The sequence below is a fragment of the Prunus dulcis genome, chromosome 1, assembly GCF_902201215.1.
Source record: "Prunus dulcis chromosome 1, ALMONDv2, whole genome shotgun sequence".
Classification (NCBI taxonomy): Eukaryota; Viridiplantae; Streptophyta; class Magnoliopsida; order Rosales; family Rosaceae; genus Prunus; species Prunus dulcis.
The window spans coordinates 11,923,175-11,946,131 of NC_047650.1; the positions used below are offsets into that span (position 1 = coordinate 11,923,175).

At 37.1% G+C, this 22,957-nt stretch overlaps 4 protein-coding genes across 4 annotated transcripts; all 4 read right to left on the reverse strand.

The window, feature by feature from the left end:
• Positions 1-6,128: 6,128 nt before the first annotated feature.
• On the reverse strand, positions 6,129-8,925 carry LOC117638191 (endo-1,3;1,4-beta-D-glucanase-like). Its single transcript, XM_034373323.1, has 7 exons — positions 8,490-8,925; positions 8,039-8,060; positions 7,519-7,639; positions 7,073-7,163; positions 6,876-6,965; positions 6,599-6,699; positions 6,129-6,450 (listed from the first exon to the last, which is right to left on the reverse strand). The coding sequence occupies exons 1-7, from the start codon at positions 8,635-8,637 to the stop codon at positions 6,310-6,312; spliced, it is 714 nt and encodes a 237-aa protein (XP_034229214.1). The 5' UTR covers positions 8,638-8,925; the 3' UTR covers positions 6,129-6,309.
• A 589-nt stretch (positions 8,926-9,514) lies between these two features.
• Positions 9,515-14,057, reverse strand: LOC117638211 (endo-1,3;1,4-beta-D-glucanase-like). The gene is made up of 7 exons (XM_034373345.1): positions 12,961-14,057; positions 12,357-12,378; positions 11,738-11,870; positions 11,332-11,422; positions 11,038-11,127; positions 10,485-10,585; positions 9,515-9,960 (listed from the first exon to the last, which is right to left on the reverse strand). The coding sequence occupies exons 1-7, from the start codon at positions 13,106-13,108 to the stop codon at positions 9,820-9,822; spliced, it is 726 nt and encodes a 241-aa protein (XP_034229236.1). The 5' UTR covers positions 13,109-14,057; the 3' UTR covers positions 9,515-9,819.
• A 107-nt stretch (positions 14,058-14,164) lies between these two features.
• Positions 14,165-17,897, reverse strand: LOC117638201 (endo-1,3;1,4-beta-D-glucanase-like). The gene is made up of 7 exons (XM_034373334.1): positions 17,568-17,897; positions 17,026-17,047; positions 16,359-16,485; positions 15,964-16,054; positions 15,669-15,758; positions 14,860-14,960; positions 14,165-14,528 (listed from the first exon to the last, which is right to left on the reverse strand). The coding sequence occupies exons 1-7, from the start codon at positions 17,713-17,715 to the stop codon at positions 14,370-14,372; spliced, it is 738 nt and encodes a 245-aa protein (XP_034229225.1). The 5' UTR covers positions 17,716-17,897; the 3' UTR covers positions 14,165-14,369.
• Positions 17,898-18,361: 464 nt separating this feature from the next.
• On the reverse strand, positions 18,362-20,814 carry LOC117614076 (endo-1,3;1,4-beta-D-glucanase-like). Its single transcript, XM_034342759.1, has 7 exons — positions 20,541-20,814; positions 20,267-20,288; positions 19,797-19,923; positions 19,546-19,636; positions 19,354-19,443; positions 19,181-19,281; positions 18,362-18,849 (listed from the first exon to the last, which is right to left on the reverse strand). The coding sequence occupies exons 1-7, from the start codon at positions 20,686-20,688 to the stop codon at positions 18,709-18,711; spliced, it is 720 nt and encodes a 239-aa protein (XP_034198650.1). The 5' UTR covers positions 20,689-20,814; the 3' UTR covers positions 18,362-18,708.
• Between the last annotated feature and the right edge of the window lie 2,143 nt (positions 20,815-22,957).

The following is a 22,957-nucleotide window of genomic DNA, read 5'->3' on the forward strand; positions in this document are numbered from 1 at the left end:
CATTTCCAGTCACTTTTTGGGGGTAGTCCAAGAACAAAAGTGACTCAAAATGGGGTGTTTTACCTAGGGTAGGAGTTTGGAGTCTCGGTTCCACGATTTTTCGGCACACCCGAATCGCTTTAGACACCCGATCTGCCCTGCGCGTGTGGCGGCGCGTGGGCCAGGGTGGTGGTACGGCTCTGGCCAGTTTTGAGGTCCTCGTGTCGCCACGAGCGCGTGAGATTTCGCGGATCTCGATTCGGAGTCCGTTTGAGCCCCGAACGGATTTTCCATATCGCGCGATCCGTGGGTACAGTATCGTGTAGTTGTTGGATCGCGCTGAATTTTGGATATGTCGGTCTACGTGATTTCAGGATCGCGTAGGATTCGACGGATTGCGAATCGGAGTCCCGGATACTCCGGAATCGCGAACCCTGGGGCTAGGGTTAGGGTTTTAAGCGATAATGCGATTTTGGCCAATCCGACCGTCCGATTCGGACCAATTTCGCAGAACTTGGTTCCCGCCCCATGAGAAACCCTCCGGGAAGCTCAGATTGGCCATTAGAGACCGTGGACCCATGGGGTCCCGGATCGGCCGATCGGGCAGCTCATCGCTTATCAAGGTTCTGGGTCTCTTGAGGCCAGCCTAACTAATTAAAAAGCTGAGGCGGGCATAGGAATAACTGGAATAAGTTTTGTATTTCTAGGAGCCGGGGGCAGGATGTTTAGTTGAATTTCGTTTTATTCAGCAGTTTATTAATTTAATTTTTCGGGGTAATCAGGTACCAGGAGCCCGACAGGATTTTAAAAGGAGACCTCCGAGGGGTCGAAGTAGCTCGGACCATCTGTGAGTGGACCTTCTTTCATAATTCAGATTTCATAAATGAATTGATGTGTTTTTATATGAATTGATGTGCTTTTATATAAAAATAGATTTTATAAATGATTTTATATAAATGAGTTTTATAAATGAGTTTATTTGAGTAAGTTTCTTCATTCAGTCTTTGAGTAAGTTTTAATACGATTTTGAATATGATCAGTACAGTAATAATTCTATAAGTCGGTGCTGCTTATTTACCAGTTACAGAAACAGAGTTTGAGTTTTGAATCAGTTGAGACCGCAGCACGACTTGAGTTTTTCAGTTGTGATTCAGATTTTTCTAAAGGACTTTATTTTTAAACCACCTCGTACCCGTTTTTCTTTATGGTGATTACCCAGAGTCGGACCGATGTCTACGGACATCCAGTCTGATTATAGTTCAGTCAGTGCACTTGACTTGCCTCACGAGTTCCGGGGACGCTCGGACCGTGAGTGCCAGGATTTGCGGCTCGGCCGATTTGGTATCCCGAGACCTGCCAGGATTGCGGCTCGGCTGACTCTGTGTCCCCGAGACCTGCCAGGATTGCGGATCAGGCTGACTACGGTCCCCTGCATCCTGCCAGAGCGACTCGAGCTGACTTGGTGTCACCGAGGAATCTGCCGGCGGGACAGGCTGATCATAGTCCCCTGATTTCGCCAGTTTGCGGCTCGGGTAGCCTGTGTGACGCCCGAGACCTGCCAGGGAATTGACGGAAATGACAGGGGTACAAACTGGTGGTATTTCAAAGGATTTTGAGTTTCTTTTATTTAACTATGGTTTTCAGTTATTTTAAGCCAGTTTTTCTGATTTTTCAAGTATAGATACCTTTATATTCGTTCAGTTATGAAAGATCTGAGTACAGAGTTTTTATACGCGTTGGATTTCAGTACTTTTATGAAAGCTTTGAATTCAGTGGTTTGTATGAAATTTTCAAGTTTGAATATGACTGATATAGAATGCCTTGAATTGACTACGCGTGATATAATAAGTAAGTATTCAGTTTTATTTAGCTAAATTTATTTTACCATGGGGGATATTATGTTTATGAGAATTATTTTTGAAGAACATTATTTTGGTCCACTCACATTTTCAACTTGTTTTTCGCCCCCAGGCTGTAGAAGTACGCGGGATCCACCACCGGGCCAATCATAGTTTCTGCGCCAAGGTAAAGTTTTGCAAAAGATCCTTGCAACCTTGAAAACCCTAGAAAATGCTCTGATATCATGTTGAACATAAGGAATTGAGGTTGGAATCTGTTTGTTGACTTAGTCTGGCTGTTGGTAGGGTTTCTGAGATTATTTGACAGGTGAAAATTTTGGGATAAATCAAAAATACAGGGGAGGTTCTGCCGAATTTTCGGCAGAAATCTAAGGAAATTTAAAGAGAAATTGAAGTCAGAAGGGTAAGAAGGTCATTTGTGCCCGACATTTGTCAGGTGTCGGACACGCACAGGACTTGGCTCGAATTCCAAAGTGGAAATTGGGTCGGGTCCTGTCAGATCCCACTCTATTTCAAAGATTGTTTGGTCTGAGAACATGCTTTTAATTTTTACCTTGTACTTTTCTTGAATCTTCACTTTCTTGGCACTCAACTCTGAGCCAGTATGAGGTTCCTTGCCTTCCAATTGTGCAATCCACTGTCATAGTAGCAGTCACATATTCTTCATCATTTAATTTCTCCTTGTGTGTTCCCAACTCCTCTTCCAGCTCGTTTGATCTCTTTTCTATTTGGATAAATATACCACAATTTCATCATTTTCTTCTCACTGTCTTTATTAATTTCATCCTTCCACAGTTTTAAGCTTTTTGGGCAAACAAAGCTAAGATCTTGGCATTGGCTGTAGTTGATTTGGGCTGTCATGGACTTCACCAAGAGGTCTTGAACTCCAATAAGTTCTTTTCCTGCTCCAATCTCAAAAAAAAATTTATTTTATTTTTTCTAATCTCTTTTAATTTTGGAGTATGATCATCATCATCTGGTTTTCCTTGTCCTGCTACTTCATCTGCTTCTCCTTCATCATCTTCGTTTTCTTTTTTCTGCAAATTGAACGGAAACTAATTAGAAACTGCATTAGATAAAACGGAAACTGCATTTCAAAAAACAGAAACTACATTGTAGGCAACAGAGACTGCATGTTTACAGATTCTAATTGCCTCGTCAACAAGGTCTCCCTTATCCCTGGTAGTTTTCCGCTTTTTATAGGTTTTGAAAATACCATGTAGAATGAGAATGATTTAGAAACTGCGTTGGATAACATGCAAACTACATTGCAGGAAACGGACACTGCAATGCAAAAAATAGAAATTGCAATGCATAAGCCACTGTGTACAGATTCTAATTACCTTGTCAACAAGGTCACCCTCTTTTATGGTAAGTTTTTGCTTTTTAGAGGTTTTGAAAATACCCTATACAATGAGAATGAGTTAGCATAGATTCACATTCAAGATACATTAAAATAGAACATGCGATAAATTGCATACCTCTATGTCATTTAAATCATTGATTTGGTTGAATCTTGTGTGGAGTTCAACAAGACTCTATTTAAGAATTGCAGGAGTTTCTTTCTCCTTGCCAATGATTGGTTGTGTGATATTTTTCCTTTCATACAGTAGAAACCGCACAGTTCAAAAACCAGATATATCAGAAATTAGGTTGGAAACTGCATTGGATAAAACAAAAATAACATTGCAGTTAATGGAACCTGCATTGCGGAAAACTCAAACTGCATTCCATAAGCCACTGTTTACTTACTAATATTAGGATAGTGCATCCGGCAACAACTCCTATAGAGGCTTCTCCTTCCTTATTTGCTTTTGCCTTTGTGATCAAGGAATCATTTATGTAGGTTGAAATAGCTCTTGCCCACGAATAGCTTGAAAGTGTGTCTAGATTTACATAGTGCTCAACAATTTTTCATTGCAAAGTGTATGAAGATTTGGCAAAGAGCAATGTCATGCAAAGCAGAATCAAGATTAGGCTAACCACATCCTTGTCGTAGTCAACAACCTCCTTTTCCTCTTTGTCTTCCCCTTCTTCTTTTTCTTCTGCTTATTTTTTTGCTTTTCCTCTGTTCGTTTTCTTCTTTTGCTTTGCCTTGGCCTTTTCTTTCTTTGGTTTATTTGCCAAGGCAATTGTCTTTTGTAATTCTTCTCCTACCATGTCTTTTGATGGTTTTGACTTTTCTCCAAAGTGCCTTGTTCTGAAGGTTGATGTGTATCTATCAGTGCCAAGTTGGATAGATTTTTCTTCTTTTGGCAGTCTTAAAATCTTAGTCACTGCATTTGTGTGATCTTCAATGATTTGGTGCCGAATTTGAAGGACTTTGTATTTGGATCAAACTTCTTAAGCAACTTTACTAAGTCAAGGTCTGACTTATTCATATTCTTCATGTCAACTCTTTGGTTGTTAAACAGCTCAATCAAGTTCCAGAAAGGTGATTTCTTGAGGAGTTTCTTTTGCCTGTCGTTGAGCTTGTCTTTAAAGTCTGTAATGATGCTGTTGAATGCATTGACGTTGCACCGAAATTGGACATAGTCTGAGTGCTTTGCTTTCCTATCATAGTTTGGCTTTGGTTTTGTCTTTTGAGCCATTGTTTTGATTCTTGGCTTTGGTTGGTTTTGAGCTTCCTTCTTTTGTAGTGACATTTCTTGTGCCATTTATGATTTGAAACAAGAAGGGATGAAAACACTATTAAGACAAGTAGAGATAAACTACAAGGAAGAAGTATAAATAGTTGAGCAAAAAATAGAAAATTGAAACTGCAATGCAATTTATAGTTCATTAATTGCATTGCAGTTTTCGTTACAGAAATATTTTATGCTCTTTCTCTTTCTCTGGTAGTTTTTTGGTTTTTAGAGGTTTTGAAAAGGAGCAATCCAAAACATAAAACATAATAGAAATATATATCAACTTGACATGAAATCGAAAGATCAACAAAGTCAAAACAAGAAGTATCCAAAGTTTCAAAATGAGCAAGTTGTAATACAAAGATATCATAATGAAATTCAAAACCAAAACTCAAAACATAAAGGAAACTGCATTGGATAAAAGGGAAACTACATTGCATTAACATAAACTGCATTGCATTAACAGAAAATACAATGCATTAACGGAAACTGCATGTAGAAAACCAAAATATTTGATGCTCTTTCTCTTTCCCTGGTAATTTTTGGTTTTTAGAGGTTTTGAAACCAAAATTGAACCCAAAACCTAAACTATATTGCAGAATGAAGAATGAATAGTAGGTAAAATCTCTAAAATCCTTAATCCCTATAAACGAAGGCAAAACCTAAACCAAGAGTAGTTGTTAATCCAAAGAGTCATCCATTTTTCCAAATGCAGAATGAATAGTTGCTAAAATCTCTAAAATCCTTAATCCCTAAAAACGAAGGCAAATGTGTGTTAGAGCATTGAGTTTCTTACCGTTTGTTTTTTCTTCGAGAGAATGAGAATTGGCTTCGATCGTTGGTGGTCATCGTTGTTGGTGGTCGTCGGTGATGCTAATGGTTTAGTGTTGAACGATCATCTCTAAGTATTTTGGGAATAGTGTGAAGGAATCTGTGGAAAGGCGGTTTCTTGAGGTGAAAGCGAATGGTCGCGCGAATGGGTTAGCGTTCAATTTGAGGAGATGTCGTTTCGCGTTAAGTTTTTTGTGTTGTGATGTCGTTTGCTGATCCTTATACAGCTGTAAGTTTTGGTTTAAAATTAAACATTGAAATTTGAAAATAATGGCATAATTACATATTTTGTAATTTTGATGTTCTTTAATTATATTATGGTAAAAGTAGGTACTATATTTTGGCTTTTGGTTTTATCCTAATTAGTTGAAATTGAATTCCTATTTACCAAATTAGTAAACTATATTGTGTGTTAAAACTAAAGTTCCCTTAAATATTCCAATACAACCATGAATTAAATTAAAATAGGAAACTTTTTATTTTTTTATTTTTTTATAACTATAATCAAAATAGGGAATACTCGCCATTACTGACAAATCTTGGTAAGCTTAAAAAATGGTCGAAACTGTTTTATTTTTATTTTTTTTACTATAATCAAAATAGGAAATACTCGCCTATTATATTAAGATTTGATATTATATGTGCTAATGCAATTTCATTGCCTATAAACGACGGCTGTTTATCCAATGTCCAAGTGTATCCCTATTGATCAAGCAAATACTTGTTTTTTAAGTAAACGCATTTCTACCTCAAGGAGTTTGTAGATCAAATGGTTACGAAGATTTAGCCCTACATTCAAGGTTCTATGTTTTTTTCACCAACATTGCTTGTATAGAAAAAACAATGCATTTCAAACTTTACTCCAAGCGCCTGACAATTACATACAAGTATTGGTACATAGAAGTGCAGGGCATAATCTAACAATGATACATAAAGCAATTGACAAGATAGTTAAGCTACACCAAACTGTGTTCTTCTGAAGTGTCAACAAAGCATTTCACCGACGATGCCAATCACCTGACATGGCTCAAGAACCACCCCAGCAAGTCTTGATGAGCCTCCTCTGCAGCCTTAACAGCTGCTTCGTCTTCATCGTTGTACCTCAAGGTCCATCCATGTACCACTTTTGGGAATATCTTCACATGGCTTTTAATCTGAAGTTCCATAAAACACAGTCATTCCGACAAGTATAAAGTTTTCAACAAAACGAAAAAAAATCAGAAGTCATCCCAAGGACCAAGGAATGTGCATGATTAAAATCATTAAAATTATACAAGACTTTTGATGAAGGATATTTCCCACCTCAGGTTTTGCAGATAAAACCTCTTCAAATTGCTTCACGACTTCTGGTGGAGACAGCTGATCAATCTCAGCTCCAAGTACAGAAATGGGAACTTTAACAGCTGAAAGCAGTTCCAGGAATGGATCAGTAAACTGAGACTAAAATATTTTTAATCTTTCTTGCGAAAATTGAAATACCACTTCTTTTTTTTTTACTCTTCCTCTAATATCTCCACACATGAAACAGAAATTTGAGTGCTTCTATTAAGCCCTTTTTTAATGTGAAGAAAATTCTTACCTTTGATATCATCCACAGTGACGAATGAAGGATGACACAGAACAGCAGCTTGGATAAAGTCATACTTTGCAAGTTCAACCACACCCTTGCCTGGGAACATGGCAAATAAACCAACGTCAACTGATACAATATGTGCCATATTGGTTGAATCAATGAATTGAGGATGAAAAGTAGAAAAATCATCTAAATGAACTCACCACCCCAACAGAAACCTACAGCACCAATTGCAGAAACGCCTTTATTTTTTAAAGCTTCGATTACTGGTTTTGCATCTTCGATTGTCTTGTCCTGGCAATATAAAAACAAGAGCTCAGAAGCTAAAAGTATTAACAATGCTAGTACACTCGAAAATTCCATCTCAACTTTTAAAACACCACAATTTAAGATCCTAGTATATTTTTTGTCAGAATATGTGGAAACAACCTGGAGTTCAAAACCATATAAAGTTTAAAACAGCAACAATAATGGGACTGCGAAACTGAATCCACGCACATGGTCAACTTCAAGCAGCCCAAAATGAGAATTTCCCAGCAAGTATCTAAGTTTTACGTAATTCAAGAATCACATAGGGTGACTTGTGAAGGTACTTAAATTACAAATAAACAAAATATTTAGAGATCTGCATCAAAACAAAAGAACCAACCACTCCATGAGCTTTTATCCAAACAGGGAGAGAGGCAAGGTTCCCATCAAAAGGGTCTCCGTTGAAGAAGTCAGGGAGCACAACAATGAACCCAGCAGCTGCAATTTTGTCCGCAAGCTTCCTTCAGAAGAGAAGGCAGGTGGCATTGGTTAAAGGGCATATGATATATGGAAACATGCAAACCAAATAGTGATTCAGGTGGCACAATTGTTCATTGAAAATAAAATTTCTGACGTCTTCTAAGCGTCAGGAGGTAGGAAGCTGGATAGCTGCTGTATCTGATAGACAATCTGAAACTAATGATTGTAAGTTGTAACTATTCTTCAAAATTTAGTTGCATATAGACCTACTTAATGATTGTGCTTTTCAAGTAAAATATTTCAAAGAATCCAAGTCATCAAATTTAATCAGAAAGTTCGATTCAAATCCCAAAATTGATGTATTAGACAATGGACAACATAAGAAAGGTACAGATCCAAGAAAAAGTAATTCAGAGAACAGATATAGGAATAAGTCATACCTAGCTTTTGGAGCTTCATAGCCTGCATGGCAAAACACCGTGTAATATTAACAAGTAAATAGTAGATTACAAGACGAAGTAAACACACAAAGGAAAAAAAAAATGAAGCTTTGGCATGTTGCAAATCAGTTACAAATATTCATTTTGATGACCAAATTCAACATTATCAGGGCACAGAAAAGAAAAGATGATCCACACGCATAGGCAAAGGACAAAAAAGGGAAAATGACAAAAACTGATTCCTTGATCAGTCAACCAAACATATTCCGGGCACCCATTAACATATACAACGAAAAAATCAGAACCCATTAAACCAAAATCACACAGAGACACCTCCAAGACACAGTGAGGCAAATAAACCCAAATCATATATTGAACAAAAGATGCAAAGTACTAAAACAAGGCAAAAAAAAAAAAAAAAAAGAGGAGTTTTGAAGTGATGGGTAAGTACCAAAAGCGTCATGGACGAGAAGAATGGCAAGCTTAGAGTCAGGGGAGCCAGTGACATAGGAATTGAAACCACAAAGCTTTTCAACATGGCCGGAGCCACTTGATGGGTTCAGCGTTGGTGGGTTTGAGCAGCACTGAGGGCCTGACATGATTTCTTTCTTATTCTCCGAGTCACAAAGCACACACTCTTTGTCAGTGCTCAATTGAGCAAGGACGGCAGAGGTGTTACAAGAAGGGAAAAATTTTCTCCGGTCAATAAAAGTTTTGGAAGCTCGGACGTGGCCAACAAATTTATCAACTTTTGACGTGTGGTGGGAAGTTGAAAGGTCAATGGGTTCAAGCTGCTTGCTTGGAGTCTGAGCTTGGCAACGAAGAAGACGTCCACCTGCTATGGCAAATTGGCAATGTCGCTTGGCTAACCAACGGTTTCTATTTTGAGTTGGTTTAGTTGACTCTGCTTTTCTTCTCTATGCCGAATTGCAGAAATGGTTTGTTTTGTATAGTTGATTAAGATTCCAGCTGTCTAACGGCCGGATTCATTTGAGGTCTTTGAACTTTAACCCTGTTTTCACTAACGTTAGCTAATTTCTACTAATATTTGGAAGACCACTAAAATGACTTGAACGTTCAACATGCGTAGGGGTGATGGTCGGTTCACACGAATTTTTGGTAGACTACTAATTTCTACTAATTGAGTCGGTTCACACGAAAACCACAACCGAACTAATTACAATAAAACGATAATTTTGGTTCAATTTTAACAAAAATCGTTGTGGATGCATTCAAATATTGTGTACATTTTTTTTTATTAAAAAAAATGTTGTGTGCATACACTGGAACTTCTTTATATTTGTTTAGGAGCGGGGCCACTTGAAATGATGTCATGAATGACCTAAGCCTAATGCGAAAAGTCGAAAAGAACAAAACTTCAAACCCATTACAATAATTAAAAAATCATTCTTTATGAACATAAGTTGGAATCTATCAAAGAATCATACCACTCACCAAACGCCAAACTTAAGATGCTTCAGAAAATAAGGGTCCACATCTACAACTTCAACTCCACCATTTCTTGCAAAAATATACGCACCACATAGTTCTTATCTTACATGACAGTTTCTTACTTGAATGATGAATATCCCATTTGGTATTCACTTTAAACAATGCATTTCAAACCTATACTCTCCTCCAAGCAACTAAATTTACACATAATGGTACCTAAACTACAGGCATTACTGTGATCTATAGTAAATAAAGTCCAGTTGATAAAATAAGGGCCAAACTGTTCTCATCTTAAGTGATAATGCAACGCTTCATAGTGATGATAGAATTCACTTGACATGGTTCAAGAACCACTCCAACAAGTCTTGATGAGCCTCTTCAGCGGCCTTAACAGCTGCTTCATCTTCAACATTGTACCTCACAGTCCACCCGTGTGCCACTTTCGGGAAGATCTTCACATGGCATTCAATCTGCGTGTCCATTAAACCAACAGTTATTCTACTAACTTTAAATTTTTATCACCGTCAGCTACAACAGTGGTACCTTTTTACCTATCAATAAGGTCTTGAGTTAAATTAAAGCAGGCGTTTGTTGTGTTCCCAAAATTTCTCAAAAAATAAAATAAACTGTTGATCAGCACTAATGATAAGGTGGGGAACTCATACAAGATGGTATAAGACTGGTCCGAACAATGCATGACACACCATATAGATAGTCATTTCTCCATCAAGTTGAGGTAGCAAATCACATTTTGACTTGTGCCCACTTAAAAGGAAGAATGGTTACTGAAAAACAAAAGTGGGCACAAGTCGAACTGTGGTTTTGAAAGATTTTGTAAGGCCAAGTTCTACCCATAACTTATGAGCCATGACATAATTCTACATATAGCACGACATTAAAGATTGACAAAATCTTAATTCATTTCAAGGACTAAGGGATGTACATGATTAAAATCAACAAAGACATTAGACTTTCGATTGAGGATATAACCTACCTCAGATTTTGCAGTTAAGGCCTCCTCAAATTGTTTCACGACTTCAGGTGGAGACATATTATCAATCTCAGCTCCAAGTATTGAAATGGGAATCTTAACCGCTGAAAGCAATTCCAGGAATGGATCAATCAACTGTGACTGAATTGTTTTTACTTTATTTTTTTCAACAATTAGAATGCCAGAGTTCTCTTCCTTTAATATCTCCCCAGTCGAAATCAATAACAATTCGAGTGCTCCTATTTTCACTTTTTAGTGTTTAGAAAGTTCTTATTACCAAATAACCCTCAAAGAGATTTACTTAAACATCCCCTAAAACAATTTTTTGCTGTGTTTTCTTTGCAGTGCTATTCTCACCAACAATATTATTGGGGTAACAGGGTTTATGTGTAGAAAGGAAAAAAAAAAAATCTTATTTTTGCTGGTAGGCACAGAGAGAGTGAGTGTGAAGTGACATTTTAGCTGCAAATGGAAGCACCCTATTGATTATAATTATTACAATATGATTATACTAATTACGTAAAAATTTCCTGAATATTAAATACAACAATCTTACCCTTGATATCATCCAGAGTGACAAATGAAGGATGACAAAGAACAGCAGCTTGGATAAAGTCATGCTTTGAAAGCTCAACAACAACCTTGGCTGAAAACAGCACAAATAATTCAATGTCAACCGAAACAATATTTCCAATATTGGGTGAATTGAACTAATGAATTAAGAATGAGAAATAATCCAAAAAGGGAAAAGACAACTGTAGAAATATGAGACATTTTGTTAAACTGAAAAAGAAATTAATAAATCAAAAAATAAAGAAATAAAGATGACAGAAACGGAAAATGAACTCACCCCCATAACAGAATCCTGCAGCACCAACTGCAGAAACACCTTTACTTTTTAAAACTTCAAGTACTGGCTTTGATTCTTCGAATGCCTTGTCCTGTTCGGAAGCTCAACATTTTAACCATACTCGCACACTCAACAGTTGCATTTTAAAACACCACAACATCAGATTTTTTTTTCTCTTAGTAAAAAAGGTGGAAGCAGCAGTTAAAAACCATATAAACTTCAAAAGAAACAAGAATAATTGGACTTCTAAGCTGAACCCACACACATTTTCAACTTAACGAAAGCCAAAATTAGAACTTCGCAAAAAGTTCTGAAACTTTTGTGTGAATTCAAGAATCACACTGTGAAAGTACTTAAATTATAAATAAACAAAAGAAATCTTGGCCTGCATGATAAGAGAACCCACCGGTCCATGATCTTTTAACCAAGTAGGTAGATTGGCATAGGATCCATCATCTCCAGGTACAAAAGGGTCTCCGTAAAAGAAGTCAGGGACCACAACAAAGAAGCCAGCAGCTGCAACTTTGTCTGCCAGCTTCCTTCGCAACAGAAGGCAGGTGGCATTAGTTGTATCTCATATTATGAAATCATACAATGACATAATGATTGATCAGGTGAATAACACAACTGTTCTCCGAAAAAAATCTCCAATGTCAGAAACTAAAAGGACGAACGATCCTTCATTATGGTACAGTGTCCACACTCAAAATACAATTGCTACATCTGATACACAGTCTGAAGCTAATGGTTGTAACTATTTTCACAATTTAGTTACATATAAATCTAATAAATCTTTTTTATTTCTCCCTTGACGATTGTACTCTTTAATTAAGTTATTTCAAAGTGTTGACCAAGACATCAAATTTAATCAGCAAAGTGTGGTTGGTGGTCCAGAATTGGTATTAGAAAAGGGAAAACATAAACAAGTTCAAATTCAAGAAAAATCGATTCAGAGAACTTATCTATCACACTATGCAAAAGAAATAAAGTAGCTACAGGAAAACAGATGTGGGAATAAGTCATACCTTAAGTTGGGAGCATCATATCCTGCATGGAAAATCAACATGTAATATTAGCAAGTGTGTTGTGTACTGATAATATATCAAAGCAAGCAATTATAGTAGAGGTTGGCTTGAAGTTGAAGAAAGGAAGAATTGAAACTCAATTATTTTACACTAATACCGCCACTTCCTTCACCCCAGTTTCGAATTCGCAACTGGGAACAAACGGGGAAAGAAGGAAGGAAGAAAGAAACAGAAACTGGGGACACAAGTAAACATACAAAGGCAAAAAATAAAGCTTTCATCACAAAGCAGTTACGAATATCATTTTTTTTCATGACCAAATTGAGACTAGCAAGATTTTTTTATTTATTTTTATTTATAAAGATAATCCAAAGACGAAAGGGGAAAGGGGAAAAGGGAAAATTCAGAAAATGATTCCTTCATCAGTCAACCAAACATACTCAGAGGAGCGATAAACATACACAACTGAAAATCCAGTACCCAATAAACCAAAAACACCAACAGATCACTCAAATACACAGTTAGGCACATGAACCCATATCATATAATGAAGAAACAAATGAAGAAAGATAGATTTTTGGGTGGTGGGTGGGAGGAAAAGTACCAAAAATGTCAGAGGCGAGAAGAATAGCAAGCTTGGAGTCAGGGGAGCCAGTGACATAGGTGTCCAGACCACCGAACTTCTCAACATGGCCGGAGCCGGTGGATGGGTCCAGTGTCGGTGGGTTCGAGCAGCACTGAGGGCCTGACATTTGTTTGTTTTTCTCTGAACCACAAAAATGCACAAACACACTCTCCCTGCCCCTCTATTCGAAGGAGCTAGAAGGTTACGGATGAAGGCAAAGGTTAAACTACCACAAAAAAGAAAAAGAAAAAAAGGTGTGCACGTTTGACTAAATGACAACGACTAGTCAAAGTTTTGGAATTTAAGAAGCCAGGTGGAAATTTATGGAGGGGTTGAAAAAGTGTAACTCCAATGATTAGTACCCAAGAGATTGGGACTGCCTCCAACAATAGCAAATATTTTTCTCACCACTTTAATCCTATTTTCTGTTTGGATAAGAAAATATAATTCAGAATTTAGCTATAATTTAAATTTTAAAATTGAGAAATTGACAATTCCTTTATTTGGCAACGTAAGCGCATAATTTATTAAATGATGCATGAAAAAAATCGTGGAAATTGGAGCATCAAATTTCCAAATTTAATTTCCACTAAAATAGATGTTATTTCACAGTTTCTATAGTGCCATTTACAAAATTCTGTCACTTACAGTGTAGAGACAGTGTTTGTATGGAAAAAAAAAAAACACATTTATAGTGTTTTTATATATATTTTAACTTTACCCATTTTAATAACACTCTATCTTCAATTTTTAATATTTACAAGGGTTTATAGCTCAAATGGTAAGCATTTTTCTCCACACCGGAGGTCTTAGGTTCAATTTCTCCCTCCTCTTTAATATCGCTTGTATAAAAATAATTAAAAACACTCAAGTCACCACTCTATTGACGGAAGTCCTAACTTGACAATTCCGTAACACCAAAGTTGGTGAGTTTCTAAAGTTTTGAATGTATCGGCCTTCCTATCCCTTCCACACCAAAAAAAGAAAATGATTGAACTAGATTTCTAAGAGTGGAACAAGCTTCCTTTTTCTTTTTCTTTTTTAATAATTCAAGTGCATCAATTTATTGCAAAGGACTTAATAGCTTAGCTGGCTAAGAGCATTCACCTTGCACTCAAAGTGTTGAGTTCAAATTCCTCCTTCCACAATATTATTTGTTTCTTAAAAAAAGATGGCGCATCAATTATTATAAAATTATGATGTCTATATAACTCTCATTTTTGGCAAGGCATAAGACATTTCCAGTGGTAGATGGATGCAGAGAAATGCAAAGGATCAGGATATGCAGTCGGAGTTTTTTTCTAGCTACAGAGAAGCCCAAGCCACAACCAAGAAGTTCTTTAAATACTATATCATAACATAAAAGTCCAGGTATGGTTCAAGAAACACTACAGTGATGATCTGATTCCCTTGACATGGTTCAAGAACCACTCCAACAAGTTTTGATGAGCCTCTTCAGCACACTTAACAGCTGCTTCGTCTTCAACATTGTACCTCACGGTCCATCCATGTGCCACTTTCGGAAATATCTTCACATGGCTTTTAACCTGTATACACAATAAAACCAACAGTCGTTTCAACAAATTTGAAATGTTTCTCACTACCAGCTAGCTACCACGGTGGTGCCTTTTTCCCCATCAAGGTCTTGAGAGTCTATGAACCCTAATTTGAATGGGGTGTTTTTGGTATCTTCCTATCGTTTCTTCAAGAATAGAGAACAAAAGTAAAATGTTTTTGAAGTTCAAACAAAATTGTATCTGATCTTGTAAGGAAAAGTTCTACCTATAACTATAAGCCATGGCATAATTAGATGCCATAATATATAAGAAAAACAAGGGCACCAGTAATGAAGATTGTTTGGATCAAAGATACTCCTACCTCAGACTTTGCAGTTAAAACCTCTTCAAATTGCTTCACGACTTCAGGTGGAGACATATGGTCAATCTCAGCTCCAAGTATAGAAATAGGAACCTTAACAGCTGAAAAAAGTAGTTCCAGGAATAGATCATTAAACTGTGACTGATTTTTACCTTGTTTTATTTATTTATAATCTTTCTCAAATATCTAAACACTTGAAAACAATAATTAGAGTGAGAGAAGAATATATATATACACACACACACACACACACACATACACATGGAGCTTCAGTTGAGAGATCCATGAAATAAGCTTATTTGAGGGACACCCTTGTAGGGCCCACTCTGTATTGTATTTCACTAATCCAAACCGTCTATTTTGTAGATACTCATTCAAAGATCATCTTTACAAAAAATCACTTGAATCCGATATCATTTGATCACTCAATTTTAGTATTTTCTTGAAGCACTGTATTCATTGATTTTGTAGGACACAATTGGATATTGAAACGGTTTCCGATTTGTCTAATTTTTTGCAAGGATGAACTATGAATGTAGACTTAAAAAATAGATGGTTTCGATCGTTGAAAAAATATTTGTAAGGGACCCTAAAGGGTGTTATTTGAGGGATCCCTCAATAGAAGGGGACTATATATATATATATATATATATATATATATATATATTTCTTTTCAAACTTTGCTGGTAGGCATAGAGGGAACAGGGTGTGGGCGCAAATAGAAAGCACCCTAATTGTGATACTTGTTTAAAATGATAATTATACTAACTAGGTAGGCATTTTCTGAATATTACGTACAGAAATCTTACCCTTGATATCATCCACAATGACAAATGAAGGATGACAGAGAACAGCAGCTTGGATAAAGTCGTGCTTTGCAAGTTCAACCACAACCTTACCTGAGAACAGGACAGAAATCTATGTCAACAGAACAATATTTTCCATATGGGTTAAACTAATGAAATGAGGGTGTGATAAGTAAAAAGACTGCATAAATGTTAGCATAAAAAAAAAAAAATCTAAATAGGAGACATTTTTGTTTCAATGCAAGGCAAAATGAAACATAGTGACGAAGATGTTAATGAGAAGGGAAAATTAACGCACCTCCCCAACAGAAGCCTGCAGCACCGACTGCAGAAAAACCTTTCCTTCTTAAAGCTCCAAGAACTGGTTTTGCATCTTCAAATCCCTTGGCCTATCAACAAAAATAGATTCAGACGCTAATTTTTTTTACAATACTTGAATAATCCAATATTGATAGCAACGTTTGTAACACCACATTATCAGGGATACATATTTAACATTGCGCAAAATGTCCCAGCAGTGACAACTATAAAAAGTTTAACATAACAACAGTTATTGGACTGCCAAGCTGAATCCATAAACATAAGAATCTGAAATTTTTATGCAAACTCAATGATACTTGTAAAAGTACTTGGGTTATAAAACAGAACAAAATAGATAAACATAAAAGTAAAAGTAACAGCAAAAGAACGGACCGGTCCATGATCTTTTATCCAAACAGGTAGAGGTCTATTGGCATCTTCAGGTGCATAAGGGTCTCCGTACAAGAAGTCAGGAACAACAACAAAGAACCCAGCAGCTGCAACTTTGTCAGCAAGCTTCCTTCAAAATGGAAGGCAGGTTGCATTAGTTCAAGAGTGTAGAAGATTATGGAATCAAGGAAATGCAATTCTACACACATTTGTCCTTCAAAGAAAATCTCTGATGTCAGTAACTGGGAGGATAAATTTTCATCCTCATATATATTACAGAGTGAACACTCTAAATAAAGGTAGTGATCTTCAAAGCATCAGAAAACCTCAAAAAGGCAGGGAATTCGACCGTTGTTATATCTGATAGACAACTTGAAACTAAGGAGGGAATTCGACCGTTGTTATATCTGATAGACAACCTGAAACTAATGGTTTTGTAACTATTTTTCAAGATTTAGTTACATATAGACCTATTATAACCTTTTTTTAACCCTCAATGACTGTACTCTTCAAGCAAATTATTCCAAAGTGCACACCAAGTCATCAAATTTAATCAGCAAGAGTAACTGCTGGCCAGGAGTCGATATTAGAGAAGGGACTGTTTGAACTATATGCACTAACAATGAATACGCTGTAAACAATGTGAAACAGATATGAGAATAAGTCATACCTCAAGTTTGGAGCTTCAAATCCTGCATGACAAAGCAACATGTAATATTAAAAGTAGTGTGGTGATATAACATCACAGCAAACAATTATATAAGATGATTTGAATAATCAGATACAAATGAATAATCGTATTTTAAAAAGAACATTCTTTCTCAATTGACAGAGAAAATATAAAAAAAGATAAGTACACACAAAGGCGAAAATAAAGTTTTGATATCATAAAAGTATTTTCATAACCAAATTGAACATAATTGAAGCTAGATTATCAAACATCATGAAGGACGCAGATAACCCACAAAGGGAAAGGGGAAACGAAAATGACATAAACTGATTCCTCCAACCTTCAGCAGTAAACCAAACAAAATCAGTGCATCCATTAACATGCACAGCCTAAAAATCAGTGCCCATTGAACCATAAACCCATCAAATGCACAATAAGGCAAGAACAACAAAACCCATATCACACAATGAAGTGAAAATGCAAACTATTAAACCAAACGAAAAGAAAAAAAGAGACAGGTTTTTGAAGTGGTGGGCAAGTACCAAAAATGTCAGAGACGAGAAGAATAGCAAGCTTGGAGTCAGGGGAGCCAGTGACATAGGAGTCGAGACCACCAAGCTTTTCAACATGGCCGGAGCCACTTGATGGGTTGATGGTTGGAGGGTTTGAGCAGCACTGAGGGCCTGACATCCTTTCTTCTTCTCTGATCACAAAATGCACAAACACACACCACTGCGTATCAAAGGCGTGAACTTTCTAAGTAATTAGGAACTTGGAAAGGTGTTGTCTTGTTTATTTTTTTGGGTCAGAATCAAAATCGAACTTTGCAGCTACAACAGCCTAAAATTGGAAATTTGAAGAAGAAAGGTGGTGCCCCATTCGTTTGCATCATCTCAAACGTCACCAAAAAGTTGGAAGTATATGCGTGGCTGAGTTACACGTTTATAGAATGTCGGAAACATGGAACTTGGTCATCAATTTCATGTTTTTGGTCACAAGGCGGGACTAATCCGAAAATAAATAAATAAACTAACAAATAAAATAAAAGCAAAGAAGTGAAGAAGACATCAAAAGTTGCAAACCCAAAGACAAATTGAGCCGCATAACATTTAGATGATAACAACACGAACACGATTGTGCTCCTTACAAACATAAGTTAGGCGATATAATCATATTCTCAATAAAGAAGTTAAGTTAAACAGAGTGTGAATCCACAACATCATGAATGACCATATGAACTGTAACTTGAAAATCACACTCAAGAGAAAGAAATTATGAATTTCATTACCTTGAAAAAAGAAATTAAAATTTATTAGTTAAATAGGTAGAATTTTTTTTTGACTCATTCTGAACTTTCCAAATATTATTTTACAAACCAAACCATTTGCTATGTGTGCTGATGGTACAGGCCACTTGCTCAGTCTCAATGTTTCATACACAGTCATATACTATTATTCAGTCCAGTCAAACTCTAAGAAATGCCAAGAAAGACTATGTGGATACATCATTTTATTCTCACCCACCTGCCCACATCTTCAAATTTCACCTCTATCATGAAGTAACAGAGTTTGCCAATGCCCTTAGGGTTGTGGAGGCTTCAAAAGCTCATCATCTTTATACATGCCACAATAGTTGCAACCCTGTTGCCAATTCTTCTGGGTAGTTTGGTACCAACAACCTTTTTCAATTGACATACTTGGTAAACCAATTTAACATGTCCAAATGAGCCTCTTCAGCACTCTTGACTGCTGATTGATCCTCAGCATTGTACCTTGTTGTCCATCCATGAGCCACTCCAGGAAATATTTTCACAAAGCTATTAAACTGAAAACAATATAAATGATAGAGTGAATTTTGATACCAAAGGTAGAATCTGTAAAAGCCAAAACTAATATAAATATCTGATGTAAAAAGATAACTTCTTTAGTTATAAAAATTAAAAAAATTAAAAAACTGGCAGAAAGTTTATTTTATTACTTCCACAGAAGTTGGAATTTGAAAGAGATGATTCTATTTTCTTGTTTAACAAAGGCTTTTTGTGTACCAATTTTAAGTCTTGAAACTCCAGGATGCTACCTAGGCTTCATCTAGATGCTGGAAAGGAGAGCCAGCAGTACCATAGTAAATATGAGTAGTTTTTCTGAGGGATTCTTACCTCAGATTTAGTTGATAAAATCTCTCCAAAATGTTTCATTTGTTCCGGGGGTGAAGTTTTGTCAATCTCAGCCCCCAATATTGCAGTTGGAACCTTAACCTCTGTACAAGCATGTTGCTAATTAATTGGTAACAAGTACTTCTGATGGTGAGTTTAAAAAGCAAGAAACTTACCAACTATTTCCTCATCTGTCAACCGACCAGGGTGCAAAATTACAGCAGCTTGAATGTCATTGGTCTTTGCTAGTTTCACCACCACATTCCCTGAAGCAAATGTGATGCAATGCAAGCCACATTTTATCAGCTAAACCACTCTCTGCTCTCTGTAGACAACTAGTTTACCCTAAAGTTAAAAGGCTTAATTACCTCCCCAACAAAAGAATGCAGCTCCTATGGCAGAAATGCCTTGACTCTTCAGAGCAGCAATCACTAGTTTGGCATCTTCATATCCTTTCTCCTAAAGCAGTCCAAAAGACATAACCAATATATAAACTGTTCCTTTTCTGCTTTGGTTGTAAACCATAAATGTATAATTCATTTTTCTTGATTCTTGTTCCTAAGGATCCTAATTGCCATTTACAAAGATTGTATCTATTTCTATCAAGAAAGAGGCTTACCCTGCTGTGAGCTTTATGCCACGACTCTCGATCAAATTGTGGATTGTCAAGATTAACAGGATCACCATAAAAGAAATCAGGAAGTACAACAAAAAATCCAGCTGCAGCAACTTTATCCGCAAGTTTCCTTTCCAGATCAATCAACGTGAACATTCATTTCATTGAATAAGTAATGACTATGGCTACAGATATCTATCATATCAGGACAAATGAAACCCAACTCAAATGGCAATCTTGATTAAGGGGAGTGATTCAAAGACCCTCATATATATATTGCTTTCTCTGTCAAAGCAAGGCACTTTTATGCAGATTGCAGACTAATATAATTCTTTACTAGAACACAACGGTAAGTACCAATCAATTTTATAACTTGTCCCTAAAGAAGCATACTTGTATGAATCTGATCATTTTTATTGATTAATAAAGTAGAACCATTGACGCTGACATAATTGGGGAGAAGAGAACCATACCTTAAATTTAGGTTTTCATACCCTGCAAAAACATAACAAAAACAAGCAAACCAACATGTTGTTAAATTTAAAACCACTAGTATTAAACCCAACTAGCTTTTAATCTGCTATTAGCCCCAGTTATCAACAGAGTTTCTTCTAAGCAATTCATTCATAACCCATCATTGTTTTCAAAAACACACTCCCATGTCTTTCCAAATTTAAGCTAAAAAAGAAGAATCAAAATCAACTTATGTAACAGAGATTTATGAAGAAAATGTTGATGGGTTGGTACCAAAAACATCTGAGACTAGAAGGATGGCATACTTGAATTCACTTGGGCCAGTGAAGTAGGTTTTAAGTCCCCCAAGTTCTAGGAGAGTCCCTGCTCCAGATGTTGAGCCCACTGCTGGTGGGTTCTTGAAGCATTCAACACTTGACATTTTGCACTTTGAGATATTCAGAGTGTTTCAGTTTCAGACAGCGAGTGTTTCAGTTTCAGATACTGAGAAGCAGAAGTTGAAGTCAAAAACGTGGAGGGAGGCGAGGTTATATAGAGAGCTGATTGAACTGACAAACGTCATTATGTCACATAGCAGAAGAAACCTGGTTAGTTAAACATGTCCAGCCCAGTTGGTCAATGACGTGGCGGCTTGGCCTATGAAGTACAACAGGTCAATATATGCTAATTTAACGTTAGTAACTTATGAAATCTATAAAAGAGTAGTAAATTCAAATGTTAACAATATGATTGATGTGTGTTGAGGCTAAAAAATCTAGGGTTGGGTTCAAATAAATTTTCGATTCAGTGCGACACCTTATTAAGAAAAGACCCGGTTCGGAGTACACGAAATTCGTCATGCACGCTTGCACTAGCCACGACCACATGCCATGCCAAATAAATATGCAATCTGTCACTCTAAGAATTGAAATGAGCCTATAAAAGGCACTGGCTCTACAAGTATGTGCTAATTATCCCGTCAAGCATCATATCCTTCTTCAAAGCGATAAAATCCAAGAATGCCAATTAACATGCAATACCAAGCAGAAAAACCCTTATTTTGCACATAGCCACGCTACAAGCTTAAGTGGGCCCAAGCCACGCAAATGTTCGAGGCTTGCTGAGTGGGTTGTGGTATGGATGGTAACAAGCATTCATGAGGCCCATTGATGAGCCAAGAAATTGAAGTTTTAGACTGCTTGGGAGCCCTAAAACTCGAGCCCATTTCTTGAGCCCAAATATGTGGGTAAGCATAAAAGAGAGGAAATTGGCCCATCACCTTAATTAAAACAGCCCATCACTTTAGGAAGTTGGCCCATTCCTTTAGTCAAATAGCCCATCACTTTAGGGAGTTAGCCCATTCCCTTAGTGGGCTAAACCATCACCTAAGGAAGGCCCAAGCAACCAAGAAAAATATTTGCAAGTCTCCAGCACATGGCTGGAGACAAAGACCAGGACAAAAGCCAAAGTTGCCCATGTATGTGAGCTGCTGGGAGACTCCAGCACATGGGCAAAGCAAACCTCAAGGCAGAACGTTCAAAAAACCAGAGGATATTAGCGCGCACAGGAGAAAAGACATCATTCAGACCAATACTGTTACCTATCTCATTCATTTACCAGATCTTGCCATGAAATAGGGGAAGAAAGAAGGAGAGGTGATAACCAAAGATAGGAGACTATCAATAGAACGACTGCGGGAAGACTTCTAAACCCCCAAAATCTGGTCTATGTGTATTGGGTAGAGAGGGATTTCACAAAACAGGGATGGATCAAAGGGAGAGAAGAGAAGAGAAATGAAAGGGGAGACTTGGTAAATTTGGACGGAACCCATTAGGGTTTCTTGGGAAGAAGAAGCTTTCAGAGGCTATAAAAGGAGGTATCTCATACCCATTAAACACAACTAGATCCAGAGAGTAAGCATCATCTCTCATCCCTGGAACCCTTCAATTTCAAGCCATATTCCTCCATCTCTTCCCATTTTCTCTTTTGGCAAGCCATTCCAGAGCTTGACAAAGCTTTCATCAAGTTGCCAGAAACTTGCTCAAACCACTCATTCTTCCACCCCTCATCTATCTATCTATCTATCTATCTATCTCTCTCCCTCTCCCTCTCCCTCTCTCATTTAACAACCTCATTCAGAGAAAGCAAGCATCACCTCTTATCCCTGGAACCCTTCAATTTCGAGCCATATTCCACCATCTCTTCCCATCTTCTCTTCTAGAAAGCCATTTCAGAGCCTGACAAACCCTTTGTCGAGCTGCCGTTAAATTACCCAAAGCATCCATTCTTCCATCCTAACCTCTGTCTTTCCCTCACCTTAACAAATTCTCACGAAATCTTTGCTTTAAATCTCTGCTTCTTGTAGAAAATCTGGTCTTTCACTCTCTCATGCTAAACTCATGAATACTTAGCTTCCATGCCACAAGCCTCTCAAACCAAGTCAAGAATTTCTCTATAAGCAACTGTTGGTTTCATTGGTAAAGAAGACCAAGGGGTTTCCTAAGGCTCAGCTACCCTTTCGAAGTACTCTTGGGGTCTGATTCGTGAACTCAGACTTAGAGGCAATTTCAAACATTTAGCTCTTTACAGTAGCCCAGACCCATCAGTAGCTACTGGAACAAAAAAAACCCCTACACTGTGCCAATGAGAAAGCATTGACTTGTAGTTCAGTGATTTCAGATTCAAATTTCTTAACACTTTGGTAGTGTGTA

Coding starts and splice junctions, on each gene's coding strand:
- LOC117638191 (XM_034373323.1), bottom strand. CDS start 8,637: ATGTCAGGCCCTCAGTGCTGCTCAAACCCACCAACGCTGAACCCATCA. Junction 6,966..7,072: donor TGTAGGTTTCTGTTGGGGTG/GTGAGTTCATTT, acceptor CCATGTTCCCAG/GCAAGGGTGTGGTTGAACTT. Junction 6,451..6,598: donor TTTTATCTGCAAAACCTGAG/GTGGGAAATATC, acceptor ATGGAACTTCAG/ATTAAAAGCCATGTGAAGAT.
- LOC117638201 (XM_034373334.1), bottom strand. CDS start 17,715: ATGTCAGGCCCTCAGTGCTGCTCAAACCCTCCAACCATCAACCCATCA. Junction 14,961..15,668: donor CATTGTGGATGATATCAAGG/GTAAGATTTCTG, acceptor TACTTTTTTCAG/CTGTTAAGGTTCCTATTTCT. Junction 14,529..14,859: donor TTTTAACTGCAAAGTCTGAG/GTAGGAGTATCT, acceptor TTGTGTATACAG/GTTAAAAGCCATGTGAAGAT.
- LOC117638211 (XM_034373345.1), bottom strand. CDS start 13,108: ATGTCAGGCCCTCAGTGCTGCTCGAACCCACCGACACTGGACCCATCC. Junction 12,379..12,960: donor TCTCGCCTCTGACATTTTTG/GTACTTTTCCTC, acceptor TTTTCCATGCAG/GATATGATGCTCCCAACTTA. Junction 11,871..12,356: donor TATGATGCTCCCAACTTAAG/GTATGACTTATT, acceptor TCTGTTGCGAAG/GAAGCTGGCAGACAAAGTTG.
- LOC117614076 (XM_034342759.1), bottom strand. CDS start 20,688: ATGTCAAGTGTTGAATGCTTCAAGAACCCACCAGCAGTGGGCTCAACA. Junction 19,637..19,796: donor GGCATAAAGCTCACAGCAGG/GTAAGCCTCTTT, acceptor GGACTGCTTTAG/GAGAAAGGATATGAAGATGC. Junction 18,850..19,180: donor TTTTATCAACTAAATCTGAG/GTAAGAATCCCT, acceptor TATTGTTTTCAG/TTTAATAGCTTTGTGAAAAT.